Here is a 16,200-nt window from a genome sequence, read left to right on the forward strand (position 1 = left end):
GGCTGTAGTGAGGCAAGACTGCACCACTGCACTCTAGTTCGGGTGACAGAGGGAGACCCTGTCTCTCAAAAAAAAAAAAAAAAAGACAGAAGAAAAGCAGTCACCGAGAATATTCAGTGTCCCATAACTGTTGCTCCAGAAACAGTAATAGGATCTATCTATCACACCGCAGAAAGATCCACAAAGCCCCCAAATGAAACTTCGATCCGCAGCTGGTTCTGGGGACTTGACACTGACCCGATGACCCGATATCTTTCCTACCAGATAGTAAGCTCCCAGAGGGCAGGACGTGCAGCTCGTACATCACTAGCGTATTCCCAGGACTTGGTAAGCACTCAACACATCGTTGTGCTGTGGGAAAGCATGGAGTGGGAACCAGCAGGCCTGAGCCCTAGTCCTTGTTTTGCTACCATTGCTCTGTGTCACTTTGGCAAATCACTGCCTCTTTCTGGGCCTCAGTTCCTTTCTTCAAATTCCCTCCAAATTCTAATATTACATGATTTTTAGAAAGATTCAGACTTCTGGGCTACCCCAGAGAATCCACTTCCCGTGGGACATGCCCTTCCTAGACTCCAGTCAGAGGAGTATGCAGGCTGTGTTTTCTGCCCACCCTGCTGGGTTTCCAGCACCTGCTCCCGGTCCATCCAGCCCCAGCTCTCTGGGTCTCCTGTCAGCACACAGGATGCCTAAACCAACGACCCCGTGGTGACCTCAGCACAGCCCCAGCTTGTCAGAAGGCTGCTGGGCCTTTGTTTGGCTTCCAGGCTCCCTGACTTTGGTGTGGAGATCACAGGTCCCAGCACAATGGCCATTGTCTTCTCAATAATGCCCCTTGCCCCAACCATGCCCCCCGCAGCTCCCAGCTTCAACTCCGTGGATTGCTGTGGTGGCCAAGCACTCTGGTCCTGCTCAGTGCCAACCACATGCCATTTGCCACAACCCTCAGAACCCTGCTTTGAATTTCCCTAAAGAGGCGAAGTTACTCTGCAATCAGGCCAGTCTTTGCCCGGGGGCTTCTCTGCCTCTTAAGTAACTAAGACTATCTTCCTGTGTGGCTGAGCCTCTCCTCTGTGGGAGAGGGACCTAGAGAAACCCCCGGCACTGGCCCCAGCTTCATGCTGGACACTGTCAGGCTCCCAGAGGCCCTGGAAGAGGCTGTGCTATGGGAGGGCACAGCAGGCATGGAACAAATGCTTGTATACCACCCAGCTGATGGCTCTGAGCCTGTCTGGGTGGCTTTGGTCCCCTGAACACTTGGGTTAGCTCCCAGCCCTTCAGGCCTTTCTCATTAGAAGGGCAACCAACAGGTGAGGGGAGCAACAGGTTTCAGAATCACCCCCGAGTTAGAAACAGCGTTTGGCTTTCCTTTCGCAAGCCCTTTTCTTGGAGCAGGCAGGAGGCTGCTACTCTGTCCTCATGGGCACCGCACAGACCCCAGTGAACACGTCAATTCTAGGAAGCCAGCTTTGCCGGAAGAGTGAAGGACCAGAAGAAGTGCTCCATCCCAGCCTGTGCCTACCACAGAGCTCAGCATATAGGTGTGCTTTCCCCCAAGGAGGCTGTAGGATTCCATCCTGACAAACCCAAAGCCCACGGCAGAGGCATTCCAATCCAGGCCAGGGCCCAGCACAAAGGAGCACTCAATCAAGCACGATGGAGCAGGTACTCAGTCAGTTTGGCCCAACTCATCACTGCAAAGATTTCAAGTGACTGACCCCCACCAACCCTGATGACACACAGAAGCCAACAAGCAGAGGCCACCAACAGAGTGACCGTCCCCAAAGGCCACTGGGCTTCTCCTGAGGCAGCCAGACCGAGTGAGGGGCAGGATATGGCCAGGGATGGAGGAGGTGGCCGGAGTGCCATCCTCCAACACAGTGAGGGACGCCATGCCATCACGACCCCTCTGCCCGAGATTTGGACCCGATCCACCCATAAGGCAGCCTCCTCAGTGTAGAATGACCACTGAGCCAGCAGCCACACAGGGAGACGAGGGAAGGAGACAAATAGGGTAAAGGGTTCCCTGGAGGCTAAGTGAGCCTCACAGGGCAGTGGTTGAGCCAGGAGTTGGAGGAAACTGATCAGAGCCACACATTATTTCCAGGGGAATATTCTGGCAATGAGAGAGCAGCCCTAGGATCACCTCAAAGGATTTGCTCCTCTGAAAACCCTTAAACCAGATAGGATCCGTGGCGAGAACCAGGATGGGCTGCTGAGGCAGTGAGGCCCAACCTTTGTTTACCTGACAGCTTGTTCGGAGGAGAGGAGCTGGGCTGGTGGTGGGGGGAGCCGTGGGAGAGCAGAGGGTTCAGGCTGTGAGTCTGGTTGGAGCTATAGGCGTCCATGGCCAGCTTCTGCCGGAATGCCTCCTCCTTCCTGCGGTTTGCAAACCAGTTGTAGACACGGACCTCAGTGACCAAGTTGGAGCCCAGGCCGTGGGCTTTGGAGGGAGACACCCCTCGCTGCAAACATTCTGCCCTGGGGATGGATGGAGGGGAGATGGTGAGTGAGGGTGGCGGGGGGACTTCTTGGTGTTTGGCCAAAAACACACAATCACAGCAGTCTTGGTTGGGAGTGTGAATGGGCCATGGGCAGAATGGAAGGCTGAGGAGAGGCCTATGCAAAGAAAAGGCCAGTCCATGGAGTGATATGATGAAGATGGCTGAAGTGGGTCTGAACGCAGGGACAGAGCAGGCTATGCCGCCCTGGGAGTCAGGGACTTAGGCTCTGGTGTGGCTCCCGAGGAGAAGAGAGCACGCTGGGGACAGGCAGTCCGGGGGAAGGTCCAGATGGGGCTTCCTGACACCTCCTTATTTAGCCATTCTTCCCACCACACAAAAGGCAAAGCCCTTCGCTGACTCTGTCTTGAGTGCCTTCAAAGCACTTCAAGAGGATTTCTGGTCTTTTGGGGGTTGAACTCCCTGAAAGAGTGCCAGGAAGCAAAAAGCCTTATACCCTCCAAAAGGCAGGCAGAGTGGGGTCCAAAGCAGGGTGCATTGAGATGGCCGGTCTCTAGCTTTATCAGGGCTGGTAAAACCTCAAACTCAGGTGTGAGAGATTCTTAGACACTACTGGGTGCTGCAAGGCATCTCATTAGTTGGGGTACGGAGCACAGTCTAAGGACTCAGTGGCAGTACAGGCCTCCCTGCTTCCCAGCCTGACTTCCCTGGCTGCATTCTTTACACTGCCAAGGCCAGCCCAGCCCAGAGACAGAGAAAGTGCACACAGGCCTTGGCCAGACCAAAGAGCTGAATTTTTAGAAAGTCAATACTGGAGTCAGGGAGAACAGGGCAGGAATGAAGTAAAAAGATTTCCCAAGGTTTTCCAATAGTTTTAAAAAAAATAGCTGGGCCCTGTGGCTAGAGCCTGTAATTCCAGCTATTTGGGAAGCCAAGGCAGGAGGATTGCTTAAGCCCAGTTCAAGATCTGCTGGGCAACATAGCAAGACCACATATTAAAAATAAATAAATAAATTAACACATAGTTTTTGTTTCTTTGTTTGTTTGTTTGTTTTAAAATAGAGATAAGGTCTCGCCATGTTGCCCAGGCTGGTCTCAAACTCCTGGGCTCAAGCAATCCTCCACCTTGGCCTCCCAAAGTGCTGGGATTATAAGTGTGAGCCACCGTGCCTGGTTGGTAGTTAACATGTAAAAAGAACTCTGTTGAGTCAGTGGGGGTGGAGTAGACTGAACAGATCTGACCAATTCTTACTCTCCTGCCAAGCTTCCTTTTGGACCACTGCATGTCTGACAATTGGTAGAGGCCAGATCTAGAGTCTGTGGCTAAGGGAGAGTTTTATCCTGGCCTATATGGAGGTTGAACACAAAATTTTTATTTCACAGGTATCATATTTTACACCAGCATTCTCCAGAGTATCTTCCCTAGAATAATAATTCATGGGATTGTTTGTACTCTACCAAAGATTCCAGAGTTAACAAATTCAACAAAGCTAAGTGGTTTTCTTGACTGCAGGGCTTCTCAGAGCCTTTAATATATGTTGTGACTCTCTAAGGGGAAGTATCCATATGCTGGTTCTCAGACTTACTAATGAATTGGTATTGGGGTTCTGTGGAACATACTTTGAGAAGCCCTGATTTAGCCACACTTATCTGTATAACTAGTGTCTCAATATCCCTGGACCAAGGGGAGGGATCCTGGCTGGGTCCCTGTGCTTGCCCACCTGCCCAGGTGAGCTTCTAGTGGTGTTACCTGTTGCATTCCTCCACTAAGGCCTCTCTCTCTTCCTTGCTGGGGTTCTTTTGCCGGTCGTAGGCCTGGTACAAGATTTGCTGGGACGCGGGCCCCCATTTGAACCGGTTGCGGCGCATCTTCTTGTTGGTGGGCTCAGAGCAGGCATCATCGGACTGCCCAGGCCCCTGGCTCTGTTGACTGAACTCTGGAAAGAGAAACAGCAGCTGATCCTGACTGCTTTTGTCTGTCATATTTCCAGAACTCTGGACTGTCTGGTTGAATTCTGAAAAGAGAAAGGAGTAGATTTGATAGGGTCTGTAGCCTTCACTCAGCAGACAGACAGACAGACAGACAAGGGACGAAGACACATTTATTCCCCTCATCTAACTAAGCTTTGCAATCTGCTCTCGCTGCATGTGGAGCTGGAGACGGGGAGGCCTCAGCACAGGCCTTTACTGCCCACCTCAGTTGCTCCAGCAAAGCCACCCTTTTCCTTTCTTTGAAGGAGCTCAAACATAGCCAGCCATTGTTTTAAGAAAATTATTTTTTTTTCCCCTTTGACTCACTGGCCCTCAGACATGAAGCAACACTCTGCATCCTGAACTCCTGTATTTGATGTCAAGTGGGTGAGCTCAATCCAGTCTCAGATACAGGGGAGAACTGTTCAAAGGTACAATTTATACTTGCACAAATATTCAGAGGCTGTAGATAGCACTCCCCACCTCTCCTCCCTCTTCCTATATCCTAGGTATCTACATTATAAAGTCAGGTTTTTAGAAAAAACCCAAACCTTTTGAAACATGCTTTGAAATAAATATAACTGGAGCTTTGTATTGGAAAGAGAAGATGTGCTTTAGATCTCAAATAATTTCAAAGACTACAAACATAGGACCCGTCTGGGAGTGGTGTTTAATTAGCTGGAAATGATGCTCCCTGTCTGTCCAATTCCTTGGGTCCAGGAATACTGTGACCCTCAGGAGATTTTTCTAGAATGAATGACAGCCAGCAGCTCAGCCCAGTGGTGATGCCTTAGCCTACATGGTTTAATGAGATTTGATATTTACATTACTGAAGAAGAAAGCTTTGCTGTCCTCGTCTTCACATCTGCATGAAGCAGGGCTCATTGGGGTGATTAATTCCATTTTACAGATGAATAAACAAAGAGGCTAAGCACTCTGCTGAGCAAAGACACATAACACATTCATTTCCTAGCTCTGGGTCCCTATGTTCTGGATCTTAATGTCTTTTTTTTTTTTTTGAGACAGAGTTTTGCTCTTGTTGCCCAGACTGGAGTGCAGTGGTGTGATCGTGGCTCACTGCAATCTCCGCCTCCCAGGTTCAAACGATTCTCCTGCCTCAGCCTCCTGAGTAGCTGGGATTATAGGTAGGCAGCACCATACCCAGCTAATTTTTTGTATTTTTAGTAGAGATGGGGTTTCATCATGTTGGGCAGGCCGGTCTCGAGCTCCTGACCTCAGGTGATCCACCCGCCTCAGCCTCCCAAAGTGCAGGGATTACAGGCGTGAGCCACCACACCCAGCCTTAATGTCTTTCTTTCTCAGTTCCTGTAATTACTCTCACAGGTCACAGAGAGTGGAAGGCTACCACCTGCCTTTGTGATAAGCTCTGAATGTGCCATCATTTACATGCTATCCTTCTCGTTCTTTTGGACGACTGGATCAAAAATCCTCAAGGTTCAAGTCAGGCTACTACTTAACGTTTGAATCCCCTCTACAACCCCCCACTGAGTGACCCTCCAGTCTATATGCCTCCAGCAGCAGGGAACTTACCACCTATCTAAGGCTCATGTCCATTTTGGTCCATCAGGAGGAATGGTTAGGGCCCCTAGCCAGCCAGGACTTGGGATCCCAACTGGAGGCGGTGTTGGGCTTTGTTTAACTGTGGACTGATCATGACACTGTGGCCATTGATTTGGCCCATTCAGAACCCTGGAGGATTCTTAGGCCACCTTAGGGCTCTGTTTTCAGTGGTGCCCAACAATGCTACTATAGACCTGACAGAGTTCCTGCCAAACAGCTAGTGGGAAGTCACTGCTAGTGGGATCATGTGGGACCCCAGCTTAATTCTCTCATCACTTAGTCCCCCCAGCTGTGGGATGAGACTGACTGAAAGCTTAGGGACACTAACTAGCCTTTTAGAATATCTACCCCTAGTCAGGATGATGGTGATGTTGGCCCAAATTCCTTTGGGGGTTAGACTTTTTCATTTTTTCAGACAAGGTCTTGCTCTGTCACCCAGGCTGGAATGCAGTAGTACGATCATAGCTCACTGCAGCCTTGACCTCCTGGGCTCAAGCCATCATCTCGCGTTAGCCTCCCAAGTAGCTGGGACTACAGGTGTGCAAGCCACCACACCTGACTAATTAAAAACATTATTTTTGTAGAGATGGAGTCTCACTATGTTGCCCAGGCTGGTCTTAGACTCCTGGCCTCAAGCAGTCTTCCCGCCACCTCAGCCTCCCAAAGCATTGGGGTTACAGGCGTGAGCCACAGTACCCCACCTGATTACACTTTTCAAAGTGCTTTCGCCCCTGGATAGTATTTGGCTTCACAGCAGCTCTCTAAATGCAGTTACTTGAGGGGAAATCAAAGGGAGAGAAGGAGACGTCCTCTGCTCAGTGAGGTCTGTCACAGTGTCTTCCCTCCTCCCTGTAGGCCCTGTGTGGCACCGGTGGAGTCACCAATGGCCAAAGCCAGTGTGGATCATCCCAGGGGCCTGGGAGCAATGCAAGATTTTTTCATTTAATGTGAACAGACACAATAACGGTTAACATTTATTGAACCATTTCTATGGTGAGGTATTGTGCCAAATCCTCTGAATATATTCCTTCATCTAATTCTTACAACCTCTCCATGTGAGAAGTATGGCCATCTCTATTTTACAGATTAAGAAACTGACGTTCAGACTGGTTAAGTGACTTGCCCAAAGTTATGTGGACTTGGAGCAGGAGCCCGGACATGAGCCCAGCCTGCAGGCTTGCAGGCTCCTAACTACCACCCTGTGCATTGCCTCTCACTAAAAACAAAACCCAAGCAATGTACCCGCAAACTCTTCAGATCTGACTTGTGTGGAGGTGACAAAACCGACTCCTGAAGCTTTTTGTCTGGTGGGTGTGAGACACTCTCGCAGCTGCTCCCTATTGTGGGGGCTGCCTCAGTCTCTTACCTGCCCTTTGAGGAGGTAGCAGCCTGAACAGTGTTCAGAACTCAGTGTGTCCTCAGATCAGCCAGGTAGGTTTGCCTGTAGGTGCTCAGAACCATTCAGGTTCCACTGACCTCAGGGGCTTGGCTCTAGCCTCTCCCAATTTTTGAAGAACTAGACTCCCACATTTGCTCCCTCTAGCCACCACCAACTCTTCTCTGCTTCCCTTCAGATTAATTGTGTTTGGGGAACAACATGTCCATTGCCCATGAAAATTATCTTGGAGAAGTTGGCTTCAGTAGTCTCTTTATAGGCTTGGGGGCCAGCTTGGACAAGGAGATTCTATGTGTGTAGAGAGGCCCATGAATATTACCATTTGTTATTTTTAGTTTTTCAAGGAAATTTGTAATCATGTATCATTTTGTATTCTCTCCCCTCTCTTCCTCCTTCTCCTCACCCCATTCACCTGTGTCCCTCTTTTATTTCTCTTACTTCCTGATTCTTATATCATGCTTGCATGTCTTATATTCATCCTTCAAGACATGATTTGAATGTCACCTCTTCTAGGAAGCCTTCCATGATGTCTCCGGGCAATTTAGCAGTTCCTCTGCTGCCCCTTGTGTATATCTTTATAACAGCTCTTAGAAAATGAATGTCATTATTTACTCAAACATCTCCACTTCTTCACTGGATGGCAGGTAAGTCCCTGGAGAAAAGAACCTATGTATTCCACAGCTTAGCATAGTGTTTGGCACATAGTAGGTGCCTGTATAATAGTTACAGAATGAAGGACTGTTTCTTAAGCTTTTATGTCTCATGTGACTTTAAAACAAAAATAACAGCTGGGCGTGGTGGCTCACGCCTGTAATCCCAGCACTTTGGAAGGCCAAGGCGGGCGGATCATGAGGTCAGGAGATCAAGACCATCCTGGCTAACATGGTGAAACCCCGTCTCTACTAAAAATACAAAAAAAAAAAAAAAAATCGCCCGGCATGGTGGCAGGTGCCTGTAGTCCCAGCTACTTGGGAGGCTGAGGCAGGAGAATGGCGTGAACCCGGAAGGCGGAGCTTGCAGTGAGCTGAGATCACGCCACTGCACTCCAGCCTGGGCGACAGAACGATACTCCATCTCAATAAGTAAGTAAATAAATAAATAAATAAGTAAATAAATAAAACAAAAATAACAATAACAACAATTCTCTTGAAGAGACTGTTGTATTTGTAAAATGTCCCTTCCTCAACTTCTTGAGAAACTTTCTGGACCTCTGTCTTTTGAGAAGTTTCCAGTCTGCCTTTCCTGCCTCCTTCTCCTTTCTGAAGAAATTCTCATTGAATACAGAGAGGCAGCACAGACTGGAGATGCTGCATAAAGCTTAAATAATTGGGCAGGGCTCAAGGGTTGTTGGGTCTTCGGAGACAATGGCTCCTGAGAATTTTTTTAGGCTTTCCAGGAACCATACAGAGAGTTGCTTCACGTCAGGAACACAAATTCTTAAAGAGCTAGTCACCAAGTATGGGGGGCCAACCCATTCTTGGAAAGGTCTCCCGCTCTAAGCAGCAAATAGCTCTCACGTTACTTCTTCCAATGTATTCATGTAATGCTCCCAACAAAAGCACAAACACCACAATATAAAACAAACACCTAAAACCCTTCCTTTCACCAGCCCAGGGACATTGAGACAATAAATACTGAAACAATCACTTCAGAGCAGTGTGTAACAGAAAACAAGAGTCATTTTAAAAAGCAAGAGGGAAAAAGCCCAACCCAGAAAGTGGTGGAAACTAACATCTTGATAAAGACAGAGAAGCTCAGATAAAGCCAGAGGATAGTGTGTAGGGAGAGTGAAAACCAATACAAAATTTTCTGGGGAAAGGATGGGATCAAAGTAATGAAAGTCTAATGTCAAAGAATACTTTCCTAAAATACAGGCAGTATGTCATTCTACTCTTATTATTCATATGCAGTTCAAACTTCCCTAGACTTACTTCAAAACAAAAACTTTTCAGAATAATTGGGTGGTAAAAATCTTGGGACAGAAAAAAAACTTTGGGATGGGAATGGGCATGACAAGAATTGAGGAGTCAGAGTTTCAAATGCAGACACTTTTCCTGTGCCCTGCCTTAGCCAGAAGTAGCTTCTTCATGAGCAGGGCCACCAGCTGAGGTCCTCACACTCAACCAATTTTGGTAAATGTGAGCAAACACCTTAAATTGCCTCAGGATTCAATCCCTCCCACTATCCTCCAAGAACAGGGTGAAGTTCTGAATATATCTCTCTATACAAATGCCTTCTATTGATACTTTTTCCAGAGAGGAGGAAATTAACAGTAACAGTCATTAATATTATTGACTGCAACGAAATGTCTTCTTTGGAAATTGACTGCTGGTCATGTATCAAGGGGAGATACTTGGCTTTCTCTGGGGGAAGATATTTCACTCTGCCACCTACTTGGTTTCAAAGAGGAGGACGTTGGAAGGAGGGGTCAAAAAGTTTAAGCTAGGCTGCATACACTGACAGGCTCCTCAGAGCAACTGGCTGGGTAGCAAGGGGCTGTGACCGAAGAACATGATAGAAGCCAATCCATTGTACAGCAACCACCAAGGCCAAATCTACTTGCCAGCTTCCTTATATCTGCTAAATGCTCACAGGGTCTTGTTGATGAAAAGGAAACTGAGGCAGCCCATGGGGTGAGAGGGCAAAGGTCACTTCAGGCTGAGGCAGAGGCAGGATGAAAACACTTACGTCGGAGGATCTCTCGTTGCTTTCTGACGTACCAAGTGTACAGGGCAGCACGCTTCTGGGTCTTCATAGGGGTGCCCTTGTTGAGATGCTGGGAGAGGTGTGATTGGTTCAGGCCGGTGACATCGACCACCTCCCTCTGGGGGATGTTGTGTTGCTGCATGTAGCCCTTGATCATTTTAGCAGCCCTCCAAGGGTCCTCACTAGACAGACAAGCAGATGGTTAGGGTACTAGCGGGAGACATCTGGGGAGAGAGATTCTCTTTCTAGGGGGTGCTACCTATACTCTATGCAAAATTCTGAATTTTCCACCCATCTAAGCTACAACTTTGGGATAGACATGAGGCCAAAATGGAAGCTAAAGAGAAGAGAAGGTGGCGGTCCCTGTATGGTACACCTCACCCCTTTCTTCCGAGGTTAGCGGACAAAAGAGGACTTCCCATCTTCAGGAATAAAAAAGCACCACCACCACTCTCTCTTACTAAGCAAGAAGAAAAGCTCTTGTTTTATTTTTATTTATTTATTTATTTATTTTGAGGTGGAGTTTTGCTTGTCACCCAGGCTGGAGTGAAATGGCATCTTGGCTCACTGCAACTTCCGCCTCCTGGGTTCAAGCGATTTTCCTGCCTCAGCCTCCCGAGTAGCTGGGATTATAGACGCCTGGCACCACACCCAACTAATTTTTGTATTTTTAGTAGAGACAGTTTCGCCATGTTGGCCAGGCTGGTCTCACACTCCTAACCTTAGGTGATCCATCCGCCGTGGCCCCCTAAAGTGCTGGGATTACGGACGTGAGCCACCGCGCCTGGCCGTTTTATTTTGTTTTCCTTCATTTTCCTGGAATGTGGGAGATTTAAAAGGCAGGAGGCCAACTGGAAAGTGGGGATGCCGTTAGCTTGGGGCTGGACTCACTGATCCTACAATGAAGTGGGGATAGCACCAGTTTCTGAATCTGCCCAATTTTAGCTTCAGCCTCTCCTACATTATTTTCCTTTTGAACGGGGATCTCCATTTCTTATAAAACAGGGGTGAAATGTACGTGTCCACCTTCTGAGAAGCAAGGAGGGTGTCTTAGCCAAATAGTAAATAATTGTCAGAGTTTTAGAAGTTTTCCAGAATACAATGTTGTACCTCTTTTTGGGACTGGAGGATCACACCACTGAGGTGAGGCAAGTAGTTAAAAAAAAAAAAAAGAAAAACATTCCACAGCCCCACCTTCTACACAAAATATATTGGGCTAATGGGGACAAATAATTTCAATTTCGAACATTAACAATTTTAGATGCCTTGTTTTCCTGTATTATCGTGTTTCTCATAAATTTTAAGCACTGGGTAAGAACATGATTATACTTTTCATTTCTCATAAACACGGCTGTGTAAATTGCTAATTTTAGCACCTCTGAATTTTATTTGTCTAGAATGGTTTCAACTTTGCCAATATCTTTTCTTGCTTATTGAACAGATGCCTTGAAAAGAGATATAATTTAAAACTAGAAATTAAGAAAATACTGTGCAGCACAGAACAAAAGTACTAAAGAAGCAATATATACACATTTACTATTTATTTAATGCAGGTACATATTTAACTTACAAAAACCAGCACCCCATTACTGTATGTTGATGTATGTATTAGCTTAATAGAACATGAAAAAAAAAAGGGAAAACTAGTTTCAGGTGAAACAAACAAATAAAATAAACTGGTGTAAAGTAGAGGCTGAAATAGATACAGCATTGCAATATAATAAGCAATTTTATTTCTAAATGGTGCCTTTAATATGTCAAATAAAATTAATTTTGATTAATGAATAAAAATCTAGTAATCGAACATATTTTGCAAGCATTTGGGTAGTTTTGGTTGTTTTATCAAGACTTTGGTATTAAACTCGTGAGAACACAGGCTTTGATAGAGATGTTTTTGAGAAATGCAAATTTTATATTAATCATATATAAAAACAAATTTCTCAAGTATTTACAAAGGTACTTTCCAAGTACACAATATAAGGAAGTAACAAGAACAAAAAATGAGAAAATGAGTTACAGTTTCAAACGTGGAGAATTCATATTAAGAGGAAAATAATGTAATAAACATTTTAGACATATCCTTGTAAACATCACAGATCATTTAAAAGCTTATTTCCAGTGAATATTTCCACAGATATTTTTAGGGTGGAAAAACACTTTCAACGGTTACGAACAAGAAGCTTCGAACCTTAGGGGGAAAATTGCATTTTAAAAGTTAATATTGCTTTAGCAAATTCTTCGGCTATTTTTCTTTTGTTTAATTGCCTTTACCTGGGTTCATTTTGTATGCCTAAGAAACCTAGAAAAATAGGGTACTGTTCTAAGTGGGAATGGTTCTGTGGAAATAGTGAATTAGTTCAACAATTAGGGACGGTTAAAAAAGCCCCCCAAAACCTTATAAATGATGGCAAAACCTTTTAAGTCCGACTTAAAACGAGAGTGAGGAGTAAGATGGCGCAGTTACACCTTTACAGCTCTCTGACCCCAAGATTCACGTGTGTTCACCGGCAAGAGCCGGGAGAGTTGGTTATTTTTTTTTTTTTTTATTTGAAAACACAGCTCGGGTTCAGTGGTTCCTAACACGGAGAAAGGAACGGGTCCCAAAGAGCGCCAGCGGCCATTGTGTCCCAAGCGCAGGTGTCAAACGCCGGCCGCGGCGCCCGCAGGGTCCGTCCCGCACGTTCCTTCTCAAACAATGACTTTGCTGCCCACGAACAGAGAAGCCTGGATCCCAGCGCAGTCCGCGGCGCGTTCGTTAAGGAGCCCAACTTCGGCGTCTTAGAACGCAACCCACTTTCTAGATGCCCCCGGCGCGCCCGCATCGAGGCCGCGAGTAAGGCCAGCTCCGGCCGGGAGCCGGGGACCGGGAAGCGCGCAGTCCCGACCTTCCTTCCCCGCCTTTCTCTTCCAGGTTTACTAGAATTCCAGGAACTCCAAAATGCGACTTCTCTTTCTCTTTGCTTTTCGTCTTAAAGGAACACAGTGGGCAAAAGAAGGGAGTGCGTTTGCCCGGGGGCTCGGGAGCCCCCTGTGCGATGACCTAAGGACCGCTAGCGATTTCTTGAAAAATTACTTTAATCAAGTCCTACGCTCCCGGGAGCGGGGGAGGAAAGGCAGCACCCGCTCGGGACGGGAGAAAAAAGCCTCCAGGTCTGTCCCGCGTCTCCAACTCGGGGAGGGTCTCCGGCTCCCCAGTCCCCCTCCCTGCCTTACTGGGGCCTGGGGTTTTGGGGAGGGAAAAGGGGTGCTGGGGTCTGAGGACCGTGGGCCGGGCCTGGCTTTCCGCTGGCCGGACCTGCGGGTGTCGGCGACCCGGGGGCTCCGCGGGGGGTTCCGGCGCTCAGAGAGCCCGCGTCCGGCGCCGGGGCGGCGGGGCCACGGGGCCGCACGGGGCGCCTGGCTGGGTGCGCATGGCTGGGAGCGGCGAGCAGCCCCGCGCCCGCGTTTTGATTTCCTTTCCCCTCTAAGCCGCGTTTACAACTTCACCAATGAATAACCCGCCTCTCTTTTCAACCTAATCACGGCTCTTTGTGTATCTTTCTGTTGATGATTTATAGAAATAAATTAATAACACCCCAACTCCACGTGCTGCAGTTTATGTTACGTCTCAGCTGCGTCCAGCCCGGCGCAGGGCTGGGTGCGGAGGGGCGCCCCGGGTCTTTCCAGCGCCGCGCTAGAAAGCAGGCGCCTGCGGCCGGGCGGGAGGGCCTAGGCCCTGTGGCCCCCGGTGGCCGGCAGTGGGAGCCTGGTTCATCCGCCTGGTTCTGAGCGACCTCCCGGCAGCCCTGGCGCCCCAGCCGCCCCTAAGGGCCACTCTCTCGACCCCTCTTGGCCTCTACGACTCACACCTTCCGCGTCGCGGAACTCTCTTGTAGGAGTTCTCTCCCGATAAGGGAGAAATCACCTCCGGGCGGGAGAGCGGCGAGGGAAGAACCTCAAACCTTTGAATTATACCAAAGTGTGTTTGGGGGAAAAGTATCTACAAGATCCCTGATTGTTTTGGCTAGAGGGCAAACCGCCAGGCCCTCGGAGCGCAAATTCAAATGCAAGGTCATATCCCACCCCAAACCGCCGCTGCGGACGTGCGGCCGAGGCTCAGCCGCGAAATCGCGGCGCTTCAGTGTCCGAAGCCACGCGATGGGCTCCGTCCTAAAGCGGAGTGGCCCGGGAGCGACGTGCCGTCCCAGGGAACCGCTCGGCTCCTTAGATAATTAGTAACCAGCTGTCAAAGCCTAGGGCGGTCGAGAAGGACCCACAAACGATCCCGGCCCTGGGGATACACTGCCAGCCGGCCTGACCTCCCGGGGAGAGGCCGGGGGTGGGCAGCGAGGTCTGGAAACGCCCTCCTTTCTCAGACTGAGATCAGATCCTCTGCGAACTGTGGTCTGAGACACGTTCGCCCCCACACCACCCCGCTTGGTTTCTTGGGCCCCGCGCGGGTCCACCCCAACCCTACATGCAACATGCCCTTTGCAAATCTAAACCGGCGTTGGGGATCCGGGATAATTCTGGGCCTTGCATGGGGGCGGCTAACAAGAGTGCCCACCAGGGAACTCGCCTCTCAGATCCCGGCCCCGGACGCCGCCTGTCCTTCGGCAAAGAACTGCAGGTCATCATGCAGGTCAATGTGTCCGAGGCCGACATGCGGCTTTCCAGACCCAGGCAGCGCGCAGGAAAAATGCGCGGCCTGGGGCTTGTAGCGGCGCGAGCCTCTGCTCCCGGGAAGTCGCAGCGGTTTCACTGCACCCACTCGCACCTTCAGTCGCGTGGGCAAACCTCCCGGCAAAGGGCTCCGCAGCTCCAGTTCTCCCCGGCCGAGCTCCAGCCCCGCGGGGAAAAGCCCTTGGGTCCACGACGCTGGCCTGGGCCTGGGGAGAAGAAGCCCGGTGGGCCGCAGGGTCTTTCCGCTAAGGGATTGGGAAGGGTCCAGGTGTTGGGAGAGAAGCAGAGCGCCCCCCCGGGGACTTCTCTGGTGGGAAACGGGCTTGGCAAGTGTGGTCGGGCGCAGTGTCACTCAGGCCCGGGGCAGGGGCTCCAGGGGTTCGGGTGGGTCCTCTCCAACTCGCTCTGCGCCTACCTGAGCATCCGGTCCACCTCCGCCCGCTGCTCCGCCGCCTCCTCGGTGTTGAGCGCCTGCAGCTCCTTGAGGATGGGAGGTGTGTCATAGTCGTCGCCGTCCTCGGAGCCCTCGTCGCCGGACAAGCGGCCCTTGGCGTGGCCGTTGGTGAGAGTATGGAAGACGGGCTTGGTGTCGGGCTCGGCCCCGCTACCAGGGGACAGGGGCAGCGTCTCCAGCTTCACCCCGAAGTTCGGCGATGGCAGCAACTCCTCCAAGGCCTGAACCAGCACCTCCTTGGTGACCCCGGAGCTCAGCAGGGCGCTCAGGAGTTCTTGCTGGAGCGACGTGAGCTTGGACACCATTTTCCAAGGACGGAAAAAGAAGGGGGTGAGGGTGTGGGTGGGTGCGAGAGAGGAGGGTGGAGGGGATTTTCACAAGCAAACTCCAAATCCAGGAACCCCTCCACCCTTCAGCCTCCAGACACCTGTTATTCCCCGGGGTCCCGGAGTCTCCTCCGAGAGGAGTCAGAAAACTTCTAACTTGCCATGATCGCCACCATTAGGCCATATAAGATATGCAAATTAGTGGGAAGGGCCCAGCTTTCGGCTGGATGCAAATGATGGTGGGGAGGGGGAAACCCGGAGAGAAGGAGAGCCGGAGGGGCAGAACTGGAGAACAGAAGACCCGGGCCGGGAGCCGGGCTTTGCCAGGGTCCATTCTACTCACGCTGGGGGGCTGGACACCTTCTTTCACTCGTTCTGCTTATCAGCCAAACTTCAGCTAACCTCTGGACTTGTTAAGCCAGTGCCTTGTAGCCTAGGCGCGGGGCTTTTCCACCGGTTCTCAGTTCCGCTTTAGTCCAGAGAGAAGACACTACGCTTCGGCGTTCAGGTGAGAGCCGGAGGAAGCTGGGGTGCTCGTGGAAGAAGGGGACGCAGGAGAAAACGAAGAGTAGAGACCCTGGATGCGTCCCAGCCGACGCAGGTGATGGGCCAGGAGAGCCCGCAGGGCGGAAGAGAAACTGACCA

At 49.9% G+C, this 16,200-nt stretch overlaps 1 protein-coding gene across 3 annotated transcripts in view; it reads right to left on the reverse strand.

Annotated features, from left to right (window-relative positions):
• HNF1B (HNF1 homeobox B) overlaps positions 1-15,849 on the reverse strand; it is a 59,749-nt gene extending 43,900 nt beyond the window's left edge. Inside the window, exons 1-4 of one of the 3 annotated variants that reach the window (XM_033183850.1) lie at positions 15,191-15,849; positions 10,096-10,295; positions 4,210-4,396; positions 2,243-2,478 (exon numbers count right to left, since the gene is read on the reverse strand). In XM_033183850.1, coding sequence (XP_033039741.1) covers positions 2,243-2,478; positions 4,210-4,396; positions 10,096-10,295; positions 15,191-15,534 — 967 coding nt within the window. In that variant the 5' untranslated portion in view covers positions 15,535-15,849. Of the gene's footprint in view, positions 1-2,242; positions 2,479-4,209; positions 4,475-10,095; positions 10,296-15,190 lie in introns of all 3 variants that reach the window. The other 2 variants (XM_033183848.1, XM_033183849.1) reach the window with 2 other exon arrangements.
• Positions 15,850-16,200: the final 351 nt, after the last annotated feature.

Source organism: Trachypithecus francoisi, unplaced genomic scaffold, assembly GCF_009764315.1.
Source record: "Trachypithecus francoisi isolate TF-2019V2 unplaced genomic scaffold, Tfra_2.0 Lachesis_group20, whole genome shotgun sequence".
NCBI classification, from domain to species: domain Eukaryota; kingdom Metazoa; phylum Chordata; class Mammalia; order Primates; family Cercopithecidae; genus Trachypithecus; species Trachypithecus francoisi.